The 18,710-nt window shown below is 38.6% G+C and overlaps 1 protein-coding gene across 2 annotated transcripts; it reads right to left on the bottom strand.

The window, feature by feature from the left end:
- Positions 1–5,076: 5,076 nt before the first annotated feature.
- Positions 5,077–16,262, bottom strand: si:ch211-241b2.5. 2 transcript variants are annotated; one of them, XM_040157867.1, is made up of 10 exons: positions 16,166–16,262; positions 14,374–14,434; positions 13,892–14,148; positions 13,250–13,346; positions 12,650–12,916; positions 11,419–11,529; positions 9,502–9,561; positions 7,599–7,649; positions 7,008–7,134; positions 5,077–6,133 (listed from the first exon to the last, which is right to left on the bottom strand). In XM_040157867.1, the coding sequence occupies exons 2-10, from the start codon at positions 14,426–14,428 to the stop codon at positions 5,644–5,646; spliced, it is 1,515 nt and encodes a 504-aa protein (XP_040013801.1). In that variant the 5' UTR covers positions 14,429–14,434; positions 16,166–16,262; the 3' UTR covers positions 5,077–5,643. The 2 variants fall into 2 exon arrangements, with proteins under 2 accessions (XP_040013801.1, XP_040013802.1); XM_040157868.1 differs by lacking the exon at positions 16,166–16,262 and having other exon boundaries at positions 14,374–15,712.
- Between the last annotated feature and the right edge of the window lie 2,448 nt (positions 16,263–18,710).

The following is an 18,710-nucleotide window of genomic DNA, read 5'->3' as shown; positions in this document are numbered from 1 at the left end:
AATAAAAGTGAACGTTAGGAAAGCAGATGAACGCAGCCAACGGATTGGACAGGAAGCCTGTTAATCTGCAATCCAATCTGGTCCGAGTCTAGTGAAACCCGGCTCAGCTTGGCTGACCCAGGCCTGGGAGGAAGGAAGTGAAGGACTCAGGAAACAGTGTTCAGAGCTTTCACCAGTCATATCCATCACAGTGCACGGTGATGGAAGCGTGTGTGTGTATGTGTGTGTGTGTCCGTGTTTCACCAGTCATATCCATCACAGGGCTCCGTCTCCACGCCTGGGCAAAAGAACTGGAGAGTCATTAGAGGGGCTGGGCTGCAGGCTGCAGTGCTGCACTTTAACTAAACATCTTTTCCATAAAATAAATGCTTCCATGTTACTGTGGGTCCCGGAGAACCCAGGTTGCCTCGCTTTTGCTGCCACTCATCTGATCCCAATTACCAAACAGACTGGGTCAGAGCCAGCGGAGCGTGTGGATACAGACTGGAGTCGTGTGTTGAAACTCCAGTGAGGACCAGAATGGACCCCAGAAACCAAGTGTTGCATCATTTTGGCTTAAATCAACACATCGTCACCTGAAGTCACCCACCTTGTCCCATCCTCCCCATGGGTTCAGTAGTTAAGAAAAAACAATCTTCAATGTAATACAAGCCGTAACATGCATGCCTATAACCGGTATGGTTTTTGCACTTTTTTTTTTTTCTTTTTCTTTCAGCTCAAATCTTAAGGTTTGGTATGAGTGAGCATGTACAGGTTAAGTGTCTCGCTTGAGCACATTTTAGCGGAACATAAAGCTGTTGTAGCGATCAAACCTGTGATTTACAGTATCTACAATGGGAAGCCAACCACAAAACAACTTTGCAGTCTATCTAGCTGCCAGTTTGGAGCATAGGCGTGTGATCTTTGAGGTCTATGGGCCTGTTGGACCCATTTTACTGCTTTTCCACATACAGTATGTAAATACATATTTACACTCATTATTTTATTTATCTCAACATTTGTCACTGCAGACATACAATCAAGTTAAGGGAAGTTTATTTGTAAGGCAATTTTCAACAAAAAGGCATTTCAATGTGTCTAAGTCTAAATCATTTAGTTTTCATATGAAGAATTTTCTTATTCATTAGTGCTCCTAAAACTCTTGAGGGCTCTAAGTCGCTGTGCAACTTATCAAATCATATTATAGCATACTGTTGTACTGTCATGTCATAGTTAGTGTTTATAACCTTCTCTGTTCACCTCCTATCCAATCTGTTGGCTGCATATACTATCTTACTCTAATGCCACTGCACCCTGTGAAACCTTTGTAACGGCTTGCTGACTTTTTATTTCCTTTGTTGGATGTAGGCAGATACAGAAACACACTGACAAACTTAATGCACAGTTATCAAACTGTGAAAACTGGTCACATGATGGACTATTGGCGTTGAAGAGATGTATAAAATAAAAAAAATTTCAGTGATATATACGTGTGTGTGTGTGTGTGTGTGTGTGTGTGTGTGTGTGTGTGTGTGTGTGTGTGTGTTTGTGTGTGTGCTTGTGCATGCGAGTGTATTTGTGTGTATATAGTGTGCATTTACATCCATACATTATTGAATAATTGTTTCCTGATGCTCCCCTCTTCCCTGGAATATTAATTACCAAATGATGAAACCGCCTCTTTGGTCTGGGAGGCTGAGGTTGAGGCCGCACATGTAGGGGATCGTCCTCTTTGATGGGGTTAACTCATTTTGGGTGTGTGTGTGGTGTGTATCAGCTATGTCGGGGAGTTGAGTTTCAGGGGCAAGCATTTTTTTCAAATTGAATGGATGATGAGAATATTTCTGACAGCTGGATGAAGCAGTTGTTGTCAGAATATTTTTGGCACAGAATAATTTATTTATAGATTTTTTTCCAGCTCAGAAAAAAAAAATTATCTTTAAGCAAAAGAAAAAAAAAAGCATGAAAAGAAATAGCTTTCCTCAAATGTTCCTGTTTAGACTTTATTGGGAGTAAAAAAAATCAGTCACCCAAACCATAGAGCTAACAATTTTGGAGATAAGATAGAATAAGAAGCAATAAAATACACATATTAGACTACTATCATAGGATTACATAGCATAGACAGTAAGGAGAAGAAAAGATATAAAGGAGAGAAACAGTTGCCCCATAGGAAGCTTCAATTTTATCAAATAGAAAGTGCCAGGAAAAGGTATTTTTATTTGTAATTTTTGTGTTAATTTTCCCTGTGATCTTTAATTCCAAGATTACCTTCATAAGTAAACTTCATTTGGTGGATTCATTTTTAGCCAACATCAGAAATCTTATACAGCTCACACACCGAGCCTGCATGAAAAGGAGGATGGCACCATCTAGTGAGACTGAGGAAAAAGCAGGGAGGGAAACCACCCCATTTTCCTCCTGAAACCAAGTGCTTGTATAAAAGAATGATAATACTGATTTAAAAAAACAAAACAGGCTTACAGCAATACTTACTAGTATGTAAACATCCTACAGTAGATACTTGTCAAACCGCTCTTGGATCATAAACCACTTCACTTCTGTCCGTCAGTATATTCCAAAATATTGCAAAATTTATGGTATTTCCACTGATTCAGATTTCTTACTGTAATCCTCATAGTATTTAAAGTCACAGTAGTGGCCATGATATTTTCACAAATGAACTAAGCTTTAGCATTTGTGTAATGTTAAAATTACTGTGGTTTTGTTGTATTCCAAGTTTGTGCAATAATGCGAATTTAGAGTTTTTTGGGGACAGTGTATTGATATAGGCCAAGAGAGAAACTTTGATGAAATATATTTGTATGTGTAAGTCATTAAGACCAGGAGTAAACGGCCACAGTCCACCAGAGCATGATACACTTATTATGGGAATATTTTAAATAAAATAAGCTATTTTATCAGCTGACTCTTTTATGAGTCAGACATTTTCTTGTTCCTCTTCACATAATGTTGAATCAAGTCTTCCTAGAGAAATGAAGTAAACATTCCACCAGTTCACACGAACAAAGTGAACGATAGATGGTTTCTTTATCTAGGGATAAACACAACCATGCAAATGCAGTTTCTGCAGTATTAGTGCTCAAGTATTAGGAAGAGGAAGTCATTCATAACTTATTTCCAAGCATCAGCAGGTAGAGGGAATTATTTATGTTTGAAAACAAAGCAATAAAACATGATAATCTGTAATCTAATAGTGGTTGGTTTTGTATCAAGTAATGATTATTATCTTTTAACAGCAACAGCACAGTATATTGGAGCAATCCTTGTTAAATATGTAGTCTTACTAACAGCATTTAATATAATCACAATATACCTGTATAAATCAATATTTGATTATATATTTCATTCTGATAACTAGTGCTGTACCCATCAAACTGGAAGGCTAGGGTTAGGATTAGGGTCTCCACAACCGCTCATCCAAAAAACTTCACAGTTGACACTGCAATTCTTTGGTTCCTAAGCAATACACCTGCCAAGTTTGAAGTCGATCGGATGTGTGCTTGTCAAGAAAATCGAAGGTTCAGATGGACAGAAAGAAAGAGATTTCTCCATTTCTTAATAGGATGATATGACCATTTTATGACCCAAGCCTTTCACTTGGTTTCTCTTAGTGACTTGTATGGAATTCTGGAGATTCTTCCATACAAGTCACTAATTATTGAGGACTTTACCAACATAATATGTTATTGTGTACTAGACTAGTAGAGCACCACTAATACCACTACAATACCATTATAACACCATTAGTATGCTAATACTCTTAACAACAACAGTATAGATGAATCTCTATCAACATTTGGCCGCACAGCCAAGCTGTGTAAACCAGGCAAAAAAGGCCTTGGTCAGGGTGGTGACCAACCTGCTGGAAGGATGACCATCTCGACAGCACTCCATCAATCCGGCCTTTAAAGTTTACAAGTGGCTTGATGGAAGCCACTTTGAGTAAAAGGCATATGACAGCTCGTTTGGAGTTTGCCAAGCGGTGTTTAAAGGACTCTTAAGAGCACGAGGATAAAGATTCTCTGTCTGATGAGACAAAAATGGAACCCTTTGGGCAGAACTCCAAATATTATATCCAGCGAACACCAGCACTGTTCACCACCAGGCTAATACCATCCTGATGGTGAAGCATGGTGTTAGCAGCATCATGCTATGGTGGGGCTGCTCAATGGCAGGGACAGGGAGACTGGTCAGAATTGAGGGAAGGATGAATGCAGCCAAATACAGAGAGGTCCTTGAAGAAAATCTGCTCCAGAGTGCATGTGACCTGAGACTGGGGTTACAGTTCATCTTTCAGTACGACAATGAACAAATCGAGCTAAGTCAACACTGGAGTGACAAGGCTCTGACTGTCCTTGAGTGGCCCAGCCAAAGCCAGGACTTAGAACCCATAGAACATCTGTAGAGTGACCTGAAGATTGCAGTTCATAGATGCTTCCCATCCAATCTGACGGAGCTTGAGAGGACTTGCCAGAAAGAATGGAATAAGCTGCCCAAATTCAGGTGTGCAAAGCTTGTAGAGACTTAGACTCGAAGAGTCAAAGCTGCACTTGCTACCAAAGGGGCTTCTACAAAGTACTGAATTAAGCATCTGAATACTTTTTGTATATTACAGATCACAGTTTGGGATTTTTAATAAATTTGCAAAACTGTATATCACTATACCACTGTATATCAACTACAATAAATATCTGTTCTCTCCTCATTTAGTCTTCCACCTCCAAATTTATAGGGTAAATTTAAGGTTATCCAGAGAGACTTTAAGGAGTGAGAGAAAGGAAATGACATGCTGATCACTGCTGACTGCAGGTGAGCTCACACAGGGTCATCAACTGTAGTGCAAAAACACACCATCAGGCATTTGGTAATGTTAGTTTGATGTTGCAGTTGTTGAAGTGCAATAGAATATGTATAACAGAGTAAAATAAACATAATACAACAGGAAAGGATACTGACTGAATGAAAATCTGAATTACTTATAAAATCAGTAATGCAAGAATTACTGGATAAAGGATAAAGAACATAGAAGTAAAAAAACAACTTTTTTTTGGTTACTGGAATCACCATGGTCTCTTGCCAGGAATACTGACAGTCACTTCCCTTTTCAGCATAGAAACTGATGCTGCATTGCTTGCAGTCGAGCAAGTAACCCTAATAATTACCTTTCTTTTTTTTCCTGAACTGACACAGAACAGAAACAGAAACAGCTAAAGTGTTTGAAGTGCATCTGAAATCACTCTCAGGGGTTTCATGAACAGTGCAAACACAGTTAACGTGGATTACAGATTTTACTCTGGAGTTCCTCCATCCTTACTGTAAGGGATGGAGAAAATGATGTACTTTGTTCTTTTAACTTGCTAAAAAGAGTTAACATGTAACATAACAATAATAATACGTAATAGTTTTAATTGAAATGACAATCAGGATTTTCAAGTAAAGAATACAAAATTAAAATATATTGAATCTCTTATACAAACTGTACATTACTTTGAATTCAGTACATTTCACAGCAGATTTGGGTTTATAAAAAATCTGTACAGACATTGTGTAACAGCAACAAAAGCAACCAAAAAATTATATAAATATTTTTAAAATGTAAAAAGTGCTTAATGTATTTGTTGGTCACAAACTGTAGTGCCCTCAGTACTTCACAGTTTGTGTTTGGAGCTTCAGCAACCCTCTTGGTCCAACTGTCTCTTTGAGCACGGGACAATGTCCCGGGCAGGCCATGACCAGCACCCTGCTTCCCCCTTTTTCGCTTAGGAACCTCTTTAGGGACTCATCAAAAACTTGGTTCCCTTCTCTGTACCCATCCAACAACAGCAGAGCCTCGCTGGACCTGGTTAACACAGTCCTCAGTTCATCCTCTGTTGATGTCTCCTCCGTGAAAGAAAGCTGAGTCACTATTTCCTGAAACAAGTCACGCTTTAGAGTGCTGCAGTCAACATATAAGAGAAGCTGAATCATGCTGAGGTCGAGGAGATTAGTGAGGGCATGTGTGGGCCCTTCAGTCCAAGAAGAGACCAGGATGTGGGCTACGGTTGTCTTCCCACTTCCTGCGGTTCCCTCAAGAAGAAGTGTCTCTCCAGCTTCTGGGATTAAAGCTTGAAGTTTAACAGCCTGGCCCTCACTAAAAAAAAGCAACCACAGTTGAGATTGTAAACTGTACAGGCTTGTACAAATAGATAAAAATAGACTTCAGCTTTCCTAAAAATTCATTATCACCGATGTCATTATGGTATGTGCTATGCATTACTGGGGGTCTAATGGAGGGCTCATGCAAGGTGAATCATGTGTTGACCAGCACACATAAGCAGACCACGATGAGATTAGCTTTGCTGGCTTCAGGTTTAGGGTTTGGAGTTATAGGGGGTATCATCTGCATAGAAATGGAAATGAATATGGTGGTTGCCAATTATATGTCATAAAGAGACCATATAGACTGAGGAGATGAATGGGCCTTGTATTGATCCCTGAGTCAAACCCCACAATTCTCAGATATATTGTATAAAATTAGATGAGTACGAACAAATTTCTCTTTCTTCTTTGAAATTTTTTACAATCTTTTACACAACTTTCTTTAAAGGTAGGAAGGGAAAGAGCCTTCAGACAGAAAGTTTATTCACAATGGAGAATCAGGGTGCCTGTTGCTGAAAAATCTCTTTCAAAAAGCCGTACTGCAATTATATCAAGTGATACATGATGTGATAGGAGTTTTCTCAAGAGAAGTAAGTGATTAGTTCAAAATGGGTAAAATGAACAGAAATATAACAAGGAGTTTGATGCCCTTAGCCTTTTAAATAAAAAAAGTGGAGAAATTCATCCCATTTTTCAGGGAAGGGATCAAAGTGAATAGGGGGTAACTAAAAAGAGGGTAACTAAAAAATGTTCTCGGCGGTTTGAATTAAAACCTGAAGTTGTTGCTGTTACTGGAAATTAGATTACAGAAGCAGTCAAGTCTGGCATCTTTATGATCAGTTCAGAATTTTGAATTTGTGACTCACATGTTTTGCAGCCTGTGAGGCAGCTCCTCCACATCGAAAGTGCCCAAGTGGCACCTCACCTCTGTGCTGAAGGAGACGTTAGAATAATAGGCTTTCAGAAACGCCCCCAGTTTTTCCTGTACGCGATCTGCAGACAACAAAATAGACCTGATCATGATCATATCTACATCCTTTGATGAAGACTCATCAAATAATCGTCTGTGAGGTAGTAAAGGGCGTGAAGTGCGTAGGATGATATTTTTTCCAGTAAAGGATATTTTTTATGAAGTCAGCTCAGCAGTCTAATGCTGTTGCAGACAACTAAAGATTTCAGGAAGAAGCTTTCTTACTCAACTAGTCTTTATTGACACGCTTGTTCAGAACTGTGCGTGCGTCATGTGGCTATCTTTAGGTCTGTGTTTAACATCTAAGGGCAGTTTTAATCCTTTTTAATCCTTTTTTCGTCAGGAATTTTTAATAGGTACACAAAAAAAAGAAAAATACAAAAACCTACAGGTTTTTATTTACTAGCACTGCAAATGAATGATGTATGATCATTTATACATCAACTGAAAAACAGAAATCATGTATAGAATACTAACAGTCACTTACCTTCATTAAAAATAGTTCTCTGTTCCTCATTTTCTTTGTTTATTTGTAGGCCTGATGGAAAGGAAGGCATTGTTACAAAACTAACACAGATAACATTTACATAAGTACTGACCAGTCATCATTGCCACAGTGACTCTATAAGAATTGTGGTGGTGTAAATCTGCTCACACACAACTTAATGCAAGTTTAAATTGATCTATTATAGACTATTATAGAAAACGGGATCTTTGCACTTTTGTAATCAGACAGGTGCGTAGGAGAAGGAGCGATGAGTCCATGTAAAAAATTAGTTTTTGCACACTGGTGTTAAATTTAACTGTAAGTCTTGTGCTATTTATTTTTAAAAGGTCATGCAGTGAGTCATGCATAGGAGTTTTAGCCTTACTTGTTAAAGTACAGTACATATTTGTTTGCTCGCTTGCTAAGATTTAGTTAAACCACATTGGTCACAAGTAACACAGTCTCTAGTGTGGACTAGCAAGGGCTTTTAGACATTTTAAAGCTAAGCCAACGAGTTTTATTTTCCATGAGTAAATTGCTGCACATTGCATAGCTGATCAACTCACAAAGGCACATGCAAATGAGCATGATATCCAAAGCACAACAAGAAGTCAGCAAAACTGAGAAAGATTTGACACAGCCAGATACGACGTTATAGTAAAATAAATCATCATGGTGGAGGAGAAAATTGAGATGAGAGTTTCAAGATACCCCTAACTGTGTCATCTCAAACTTCTTCTTAGAGAGTGAAAGAAAGCGTGGGTGTCTTTCATGGAGTGTATAAATATTTCCCAAACGCATCATCAGCAGTTTAACTTAATTCCTCAGAAACCTATTTGTCCCAGAATATGTTTTATTCTTGTAGCCTCCACTTCCTTTTAGATATTTAGTCTATGTAGCAGTTTTCAAAAGTGCCTTTCAACAGAAGTGGACACTATGTAGCCACTGGAAGGTCACAGTGGAATCTTTTTTTTTTTCCTAAACAATGTTTGCGTTCCAGTCTGCAGCCAATATTGAAATACCAACTGGAAGCTAGTTAACCTAGGTCTCTACACTGCGGTACGACTGGCTTCTGCTGTGGCTGTGACTGAGACAAGCCCTACGTAGCTGTGATTAGCCCATGACTATAGCTATGGGATGCTATACCTTTTGTTGTTGCTGCTACTGTCATTGTGGCTGTAGCCATGGCTGTGGCTTTAGTTGTTCTGATTACCAGGCCGAAACATTGGTTTTTAATGGGTGTAACATTAATTACATAAAAGGGTTGTGTGTTTGTGTGTGTGTGTGTGTGTGTGTGTGTGTGTGTGTGTGTGTGTGTGTGTGTGTGTGTGTGTGTGTGTGTGTGTCTGTATGCAGTAAATTGACATGCTTGTGTTGGCTGAGCGTTGTGGCGGAGCTATTCTTTAACTCTTGGGCTGTATTGTTCAAACCTTGAGTGTCTGCCTCATCAATGCTATTTCAGCTAATGTTGATAGGAGCGGTAAAGAGTAGCCATAGTATAGCTACTGTAGCCACATCCGCAGCACTAAATAGCTACAGCTTCAGCTATCACAGTCAGGCAGAGCAGCTGCAGCTGTTCTCGCAGCCCGAGGCCGTGTAGCCTACTCGGAGCTAAGCCTTCAGAAAGGAGCAATGAGCAATAAATGACACATGACCTCTCCTCTCTGAAGTATCTCCAGAGCATTACCCTAAACTGGCATCACACACAAACTCTTCCCATGGATCAAGAAGAATGCAAAAAGTATTTTGAGGTAACACAAGAGTTATTGTGAGGGAATGCAAAACATATTGCGAAGTAGCACAAAAGTTATTGTGAGGTAATACCGACATTTCAGGGGCTCTGTAAGAATCAATGATGCTCAACGGTAAAAATAGAAAAAGCACAAGCTCTGTTTAGACTCACAGGCAAAAGAAACAGGCCTCCCCCAACCGTTGGCCAGAAGATTCCTGGGAGGGCTGGATTCTATGAAAAAGAAAAAAAACAAAAAACATTGCTATTAATTTAGTTTGTTGGTACAGTATATATGTATGTATGTATTTAAGCAAAGGGTACTGTATATTTGTTTGGTATTGTATACTGTATAAATAGTTTCTAATGTACAGTAAGTCATTCAAGCAGCTTAATTAAGTGATACTAAAATGGGAGGAAATCTTTTTCTTAAAAGCACATTTCTGAGAAGTGTTTTATATGCACTTATCTCTCTCCATGTTTGACAGCGTGGTGATATACTGTATACTGTATGTATATGGGGTGGTATGCTATTATGATGATGCTATAATCAGTTTTGATTCCAATGTCTTGGCTTTGAATTAGTTCTGCGCTACATTTTTATTGATTCAATTTTGTTTATCTTAATTACATACAGTATTTTCACTTGAAAATCAAATCTCACATTTATCATGTGTTTGTATACGTTTTATCTGTTGTTTTTGAAAAGTGCTATATAAATAAAGGTTATTATTATTATGTTTTGTTGCCTCTATGAAGGTTCACTCTTTCCTGATACTAGTTTAAAAATGTCATCCACACGTTTCCCGACCCGTAACTGAAGTAAGACCTCTTATCATGCTCAAACATTCATTTATGAAAAAACGGGTTAGAAACCCTCTATTGAAATGATAGAGGTGTTTGTTTGGGGATTATACAAATGACAAACATGTGCTATACAGAAAAACCACCCATGCATTAACAAATAGCCTCAAATTCCCCTGTCACACAAACCAAGATTCACTGGGTGTTTCCAAACTCCTCGGCTGTGACACTTCCAAAAGAGCTAAGTCATACTCTCATGTAAACAGGCTGATCAAGTCACATGCTAATAAAATTCCCTCGAAAAGCCACATGACAAACATAAATACCAACACATTTCACAAATACTTCCTTTTTTCACTGGTATAATGACTTAATGCAACATGCACACACTACTGTTGAAATGACACATAGCCATTTACTGACTGGACACAACTTCCTCTGCCCATTTGACAAAAACAAAAAGTTAACAAAGTTATGGCTTTGACATGAAGGAAGGATACATTTTGGATGCTGACTAATGAATTCAGCACTACAGTAAAGTTGTTTGAGGTGAGACTGAAGACACATTTTCAGGTCTGGTTGGACATTAAAGTTGTTTTAGCTTAATTTAATACCTATTGAAAAGTTCTACTCAAGTCACAGCAGTATTCTATGTCATCTTTTTCAAATGGTTTGTAACAGTTAAAAATAACCCAGTGTGAATACTTACAATGACGAAATAATAAAGGACTTATAAAACATTGCACTTGGCCTGCCACCAAACAACTGGATTATCCACTCTTTTTTTCCTGCAAATATCTTTTCAGTGGACACCCGGAAGCCCTGTAGTAACATCACCCATCCCCCACAGACTGCTTTCAGATCTTGTCAGGCCCTGCCTTCGGGCTACAGACTGAATGTCCCAGTGGCCAAGATGATTGGCTCATAATTTTAATCTACTGCACATGTATCTGTTGTTGTGTGTTGCTGGGAAATGTGCACTGTGGCTTCAGATAGATGTGCATAAACAATCTATTTGTTACTTGTATAGCTGCAATTTGTCACTGTGTCATTTTAATATTTCACCGTAGGTGCATGTGGAATTATGATGCATTGTTATGCCTGGTGTGCATTGTCTAATGTGCCAGTGTCAAACACAAATTTTCATTTGATGTAGAATTTACTGGAGATCGGACTATCTGATTTTGATATTTTCTCAATTCTACACCCGCATTCTATGTATTGCTGTTTTTTTTTGTACACTACACATAATGTACTGTATACATAAAGAACTGCATGAATGGTTACCTTTACGTCGTCGATACTCAAGCACTCCAGTGATAATGACACCCATTACCATTCCTATGCTCAATACAACGATGACGGCATTGTTTTTTACCTGTGGAATAGGTATTTCATCTGTGAAAAGAGTTAAGAAGGATTAGTGTTAAAATGTGCCTCAAAACCTAAAGTATCACAATTATTGTTCAGCAATGAAAGGGGCCAGGACAAGTTTTGGCATTTTGTGATTTCTACCCATGCTTTTAATATGTTCGGTCAAACCATCGCAAACTTCCCCTTACTAGTCAAGAACTAAAAAAGTGCAGCAATTAAAGGGGCCTCGTGCTTGCGAAATAGTTTTTTGATTAGATTATTTGATTTGATCTTTTACTTTTGCTCTATTTGTCATTGTATTTACAACCGTTTTCCTTAATTTAGCATCAAAATGAACTGCTTTCAACTGATTTCAGGTGCAGTGACCTCCAAGAAGCAGGATTAATACTTTCATATTTTTAGCTTATACTTATAAAGTCCAAACAATATGCATCCAAAAGAGCAAATGATCCTTGGCACACATATTAGCAAAAACATGAACAGCCTACATAAAAACAAAAAGGCCACTCATTTCCACACACGATAAAACCTCTTGTAACAGCACTTCTACGCACTGCTAAATTGTTCCGAGCTCAAAGACGAGCTACACCTTCACTGAACGGTGGAATGGAAGCTTGTCACCCTGGAAAAAAAAAACGTGGGCAAGAGCTGAAATGCTCATACAGAACTCTCTCTCAGTTAGTAACCATATTTGAAGTGGGCTGAGGGTAGACGTCTCAATGAAAAAAAATATGTAGCTAACAGGAAACAGTGGTATATAGGGATAAGTATGCAAATGATGACATTTCCTGTAAACATCCAAGGCGTCACATAACACATACTGCCATTTTTCCGTTTTTGTGATAGTCTACAAATTCAAATTAGTGACGCAAATGCAGAGGAGTCAGTAAGACTTGTTGACTGTCTGCTTGCCTCTCAACTGATTATTTTATCCTTTTGTATTTTGTTGGGACAGTGGAGAGCTGACAGGAAATGAGGAGAGATGGGTGATGACATGTAAGAAAGTCCCAGTGTTTACTTGACCTGGGGATGTCGGAGTTACATGGTCAGCATTTTAAAACCCTGTCTGCTTGCGTTTTCTGTCCCAGTTAATCATTTTCAGTACGGTCTAGGTAGAAAGCCTTAAAGGAAATAAAAGACTTACCTGGAACATGAAATGTTGCAGAGTGGCCATCATTTGTGAAGTTACATGTATAGTTGTTTTTTTCTGATGAGCTGACGCGTATCTGACTGGTGACTTTAAAAAGTTGGTCTGGTGTTGATACAGCGGTGGTGTTGGGATTGTATGTATGCACGTGCCCACCCAACCAAACAACAGGCGACTCGGGGTATCCCTCAGATTGGCAGATTAGCAGCAATCCATCCCCATCTGCGGCCTTCTCAATGCGTTTAGTCACTGCTTTATAAGGTGCTAGAGGAGAATCGGATAGGGAGAATATACATACTGTATATATAACTACGTTTAGATTAGCACTACTATGATATAATTTAAAATTATGATTCAAACATTTTGAATAATATTGATTACGGGAAGATGAAGGGGAAGAGGAAAGTTTAAATAAACCAAAAGTATTGTTTTTACCAAACTCAGTACTACTTTTGTTTTCGGATTAAGAATGAATAATGCTGCCCAGAAATGACCGTATGCTCTGGCCATTGCGCAAGATCCTTCCTAACAGAAAGTCCCTGCAGTCCTCACATTAAAACCTAAAAGAAGTTACAGTGCTACAGACTTGGTGCTTACCAAAAACAGACAAACTTATTGTTTTATAGTCAGCTCCTTCTCCGCTCTGCACCAAACACTGATAGGTCCCAGAGTCATTCATCTTGAGCCTGGAGATCTGGAAAGTGGCAAAAGAAGATGAATTAAATATCCTCATGGCCAAATGAGGACTAAATTAACCAAAATCGTAAATTCTGTCGTTTTATCCCTCTCTTTCTCATGTCTTATTCTGTATTATACAATAGAAGTTTTGAATATCAACAACTTTCTGAACAACTTTCTCATTGATTAAACTCATCAAGCACAGTAATAACATATATGATTTGGGAAAGTGAGCGATGCACCGAAATCTCCTCACAAAGGTAAGATGGCGGGACCTTAGCATCCGACACAACACTGTGAGTGCAGATATTAACGGGAGGATAAATAGGATACTTTTACATGAGCAAGGAATCCAGTGACATTTCTAGGCCATCCTATGCCCCACTCCACACCATCAGTGGGAAATTTGACCCACACATCAGTAATTCCCAATAGGCTGAATAGGGGAGGACAAGTGTAGACAGGTGTACCATGTCACTTACAGGAAATTTTACAGGAAAGAACGCATCACTTGCCCAACAAATGTTATTTAAGTATGAACACATCACTGCCAGTAATGACCTGTAACTTGGCCCAGCCTTCCTTCAGTTCCTCCATCAGAAGCTTCACACGGCCTTGAAATTCCTGAGATATTGAGTGTTCCTGCCCTTTATTCATCTGGTACACTTCCAGAGCAGAGGCAGAGGTGATCCAGTGCCAGGTCACCTTCAGGTCGGTATCAGGATTTGATGGTTTAGGCTGAAATCTGCATCCCATCACAACATCTCCTCCCAACTCTGACTTGTACATGGTTTGCTCTACCTCAACAGTGAACAAGACTGCAGGGAAATAATACAAATGTCAAGATTAATGAAAATTTAATCCACAGCCATTAAATGTTTACTGAGGCAGCAATATACGACATCGAATTATGCTCACTAAATGATTTTACATAGCAGCTTTAAATTGGCTTGTGAGTCAAATTGAAAGGTTTCATGTAGCAATTTTTTTCCTGTTTGTGCTCATATTTACTCATAAATATGTATCTCCATTGCTGTACACACCTGAAAGAGATGGCTGAAATATGACTTGTAAAATTACAAAATGGCTCCAGTCCATTGAGACCTAAGGAAGAAACAGATGTTACAGATGTTGAAATATTTTGACTATGTTTGGCCACGTTACTGACAACATGTGTCATTTTACAGAAGAAGGCCAAATGTGAATTCCACAAACACAGAGGCTTTGATCTAGTTCACTTCTTCACTCTGCAGTGATTGCTCACATGATGGTGAGCCATACATTGTTTTTCCGAATCTGAGCATGACTCAGCTCTACTGTAAATTAAAAGACTTCCTTGTTGTTTTACTGTGAAAAAGAAACAAAAATAGCACAAGGATGCTGTTGTTTGACTCTGGAACTATATCACCGCACGCACCCACACGCACACGCACACACACACACACACACACACACACACACACACACACACACACACACACACAAATCCTGAAACAGCCGTTTTTCTCTCAGTAAACAACATTTTATCTGGAACATCTGTTATCATGTCCGGCTTCTGTGGAAAGACTTAGTCAGCAACATGCATTTCTAAAAGTTATTTTATCTACGGTGCCTTACATAAACATGATTGTACATGTTGAGTAATTCTGTTAGGACCAAGTACTACCAATAAGTCAAGTAAAGCTTTATTTAAATTTATTTATAAGTTTGAGTGAACTGTTTTGTGGTAAGCACATGATTAGTCATTGTATGTGCTGTTTTCCTGGGGAATTGAAGAGCTGCTCTGCAAAACATTTTATGCCTGTGAATGTGGGTGAGCTGCCATTGATAATTAACCTCAGTGGGCTGTAAATTCTATTTTAATTTCATCAGTCTGCAGGACTTGTTTCCAAAATGCATCAGGCTTGTTTCGATGTTCCTTTGCAAACTACTGATGCTGGATTTTGTGGTGAGGATATAGGAAAGGTTTTCTTCTTATGACTCTTCCATGAAGGTCATGTTTGTGCAGGTGTCCCTGCACAGTAGAGTCTGCTGAATCTTCCCGAAGGTCTTTTGCAGTTTCGATATGCCTTTCTATCAATCCTACGAGGAGTTCTATCTGACAGTTTTCTTGGTCTCCACTGTTCCTGTTTACAGCCATTTCTTAATTACATAACATTACTGAGGAAATAGTTACTCTTTGTTTCTACTTATGGCTTTCTCCTGCTTTGTGGGCATCAGTTATTTTAATTTTCAGAGATCTAGGCAACTGCTCAGAGGAACCCGTGGCTGCTGCTTGATGGGACAAGGTTTAAGGAGTCAGAGTATTTATAAGGCTTGAAAACTTGTATCACTTGGCCTTTCCTAACACTGTGACTGTGAACAAGCCATAGCCCTAACAAGCTAAATGAGGTCTGAGACCTCAGTAAAAGTTATCTGAGAGCTGAAATCTCTTGTGGTGCCCAAACCTTTGCATGGTTCTATTTTCCTTTATTTAAACTTTAAAATTACACAAAACAAAAATAATAATAATACACAAATGTTTAAAATGTTGAAAAGAATGTTTCAAACACTTGGCAAAAAGGGGATAAATGGCAAAATTAATATTTAAAAATGAAAAACACAACTAACAAAACAAATACATACTTATACAAATGAATAAATCGCAGTCATCAAGTAGAGAGATAATTGAATGCTCATAAGTAAACTTCTACTATCAGTAATAGCTGTAGTTTAGTGAATAACAGCAATGCTAACAATAATCATAATAGTAACAACAAATACGATAATAATGAATTCAGTTTTAAAGCTGCGCAAACCCAGACTGCTGTTTGTCATGTAATAAAGTATTCTTACCTGCTGTTCATGCAACAGCTATTTGTGTTTTCATGAGTTGTTTCCTTCTTCCTTCAACTGTAAACGATGAGAGAGTGAGAGATTGACGCCGTATTTATAAAAGCGGGGCTCTTCAGGAAACCACTCCATCATCTGCTCGGACCCACCCACCCACACACACACACACACACACACACACACACACACACACACGTGTTCACGGTCGTCCTCTGAACACTTCCTTTAACTTTCCCCAGTCTGCGTACGACATCATGCACCTAAAAGGTCAGAGTTGGCGTTACGGGGATCAGCTTCGTGTCCCCGGTTAGGGGATGAGAGTGCTCCCGGCACATCCTCGTTACTGTCCCCACATTGTGAGTAACGGGGGACTACACCTTCAAAGTCACGGCATCGCGTGATTAAACCAAGCTCGGCGGTGGGGGGCGAGTAGTATAAAGTAACATATCATAACTGAGTGAAATAGTCTTTTCATGAAGGCTGCGGACTGTTTTGACCGAGACGGAAGTGGAGCACTTTCCTTTCTGTAAGGAAGGAAGCAGCCGACGACCTTATCTCGCTACTCGTCAATGTCATAAAAAACGGCTAGAACACTAACCCCAAGGGCTCTAGCAGTTCAACATCGTGGCATGGGTGTATGTTTGTTCACGGGCCGCACCATGACCGACACAACAACCTACTGAGAGGACGCTGTCGAGACATTTGGAAGTCAAATGAAGCAGAGGAGCCCCCCCCCACCACCGCCGCTCTCTCTGTTTCATGGCCGTTTCACTCTCGGTGATCGAGTTTTCTTTCTCAGGTATCATCACGTGTATACTACAGTTTTACTAGTACAGTTTACAGTCTGACGTGGGGCAATAATAATAATAATAATAATAATAATAATAATAATAATAATAATAATGATATTAATGGTGGAGGAAGTATTCAGATCCTATACTTAAGTAAACAAAGTATCCATACAACAATTTGAAAATTCTCTGGTACAAGTAAAAGATCTGTGTTCAAAATCTTATTTAGGTACAATTACAAACACATTATCATTAAAATGCACTTGAGGAATCAAATGTAGAAGTGCTCATTATGCAGCGGGATGTCCCATATTAGAGATTTATTGTTAAATATGCACAAATGTGCAAGCATTTCACTGTTGGGCGAGTTGTAGCTAATTCTACCTACTTTATGGAGTGTTTGGCAGTTTAATCTGTACAAATGCATCATATTTTATAAACTTATATGTTTTGGATGTTAAATCTTAATCTGAAAAGTAAGGTAAGTGTCAGGAAATGGAGATACTCAAGTAAAGTACAGTTGCTACACAATTCGACAGAATACTGGAGTAAATGAAAGTTTCCAGCTCAAGGTCTGCTTACATGCTTTTACAGGATCTTTCAAACGTATTCCACTGCCTTCATCTCTTCATCAGCAGATGAAGGTTGCTAATTGTCATCCATGCTATTGAAAACCCTGAGATGTGGTTGAAAGCCCAGAAAAGCTAGTAAGTGAACCTTGAGTCAAGATTTTTTGTCAAACCGCAGCTTCAAATGTCAAGAATGAACAATAATGCTCTACAATACGACCACTACAGCTAAAATAATAAAATTGATAATTATAATCGCAATAAGAAGTATGTTATTATGATGATTAAAACTCAAAATAAAAACGGCAGTCAATAATGATACATATAAAGATGTATATTATACATTTGCAATATAAAGGAGTAAATAAAAACGAATTAAATCAAGAACTGATTTTAGGCCATTTTAAATAGACTGGCTTGTGTCTCTAAGGTTCCCTCTCTATGTTTGTCTTACACGGTATGCCAAGGTATAGTAACAGAACTTACTATAGAGAAAGAAGAAAAAGAATTTTCAGTCAGTATTTGATATGTAAATGGGCTTCAAAGACAGTAACAATCAAAACAACAACAACACACAAGACGGATATTCATATTCACACAACAAATCAACGCCCATCATTTGGGAAAGCCGGATATTTGAATGGAAGAAATTCTGACACAACATATCAGAAAGAGGTTTTACATGTAGTCGCTATCATCAAGTTACCAGCCAGGTGGAATTCCCATATTCAAGGGGTCAGATATGTATCCAATAATTCCACCAGCTATGTGTTGCAGAGACTGCACTTTCCCATCTAAAGTATGACTGCATGAAACCTTTGTGGGCTTTCCAACACTTCACTTACTGGCTCCCACATTTTGTACTTGTTCAGACACGACTTTATGTATTTTTTATGTTTTATTTTGTAATACAGGGATATGATAGCAGCACATGTCTGATCTCATTGTTGTTGTTGTTGTTGTTCCTTCAAGGGAATGGTTAGTTTCCACTGCATCTTTTGGAAACCCCATGGAAAATTTGAAAATATTATGGAGATTACTATCCATATCACTCAAAGGTAAGCAGCAGATAAAATACCTGTCATAACAGAAAAGGTTTGAGAGACAGATCATGTTTAAACACATTTTTTTCCCAGTTAAATCCAACATTAGTTAAGGTCTATGGTGCTTTGAGAGTGCTAAAACATT

This window comes from Xiphias gladius, chromosome 20 (genome assembly GCF_016859285.1).
Source record: "Xiphias gladius isolate SHS-SW01 ecotype Sanya breed wild chromosome 20, ASM1685928v1, whole genome shotgun sequence".
Lineage (NCBI taxonomy): Eukaryota > Metazoa > Chordata > Actinopteri > Istiophoriformes > Xiphiidae > Xiphias > Xiphias gladius.
Note: the sequence above shows the minus strand (reverse complement) of the source record. Positions and strands in the feature narration are given on the sequence as shown.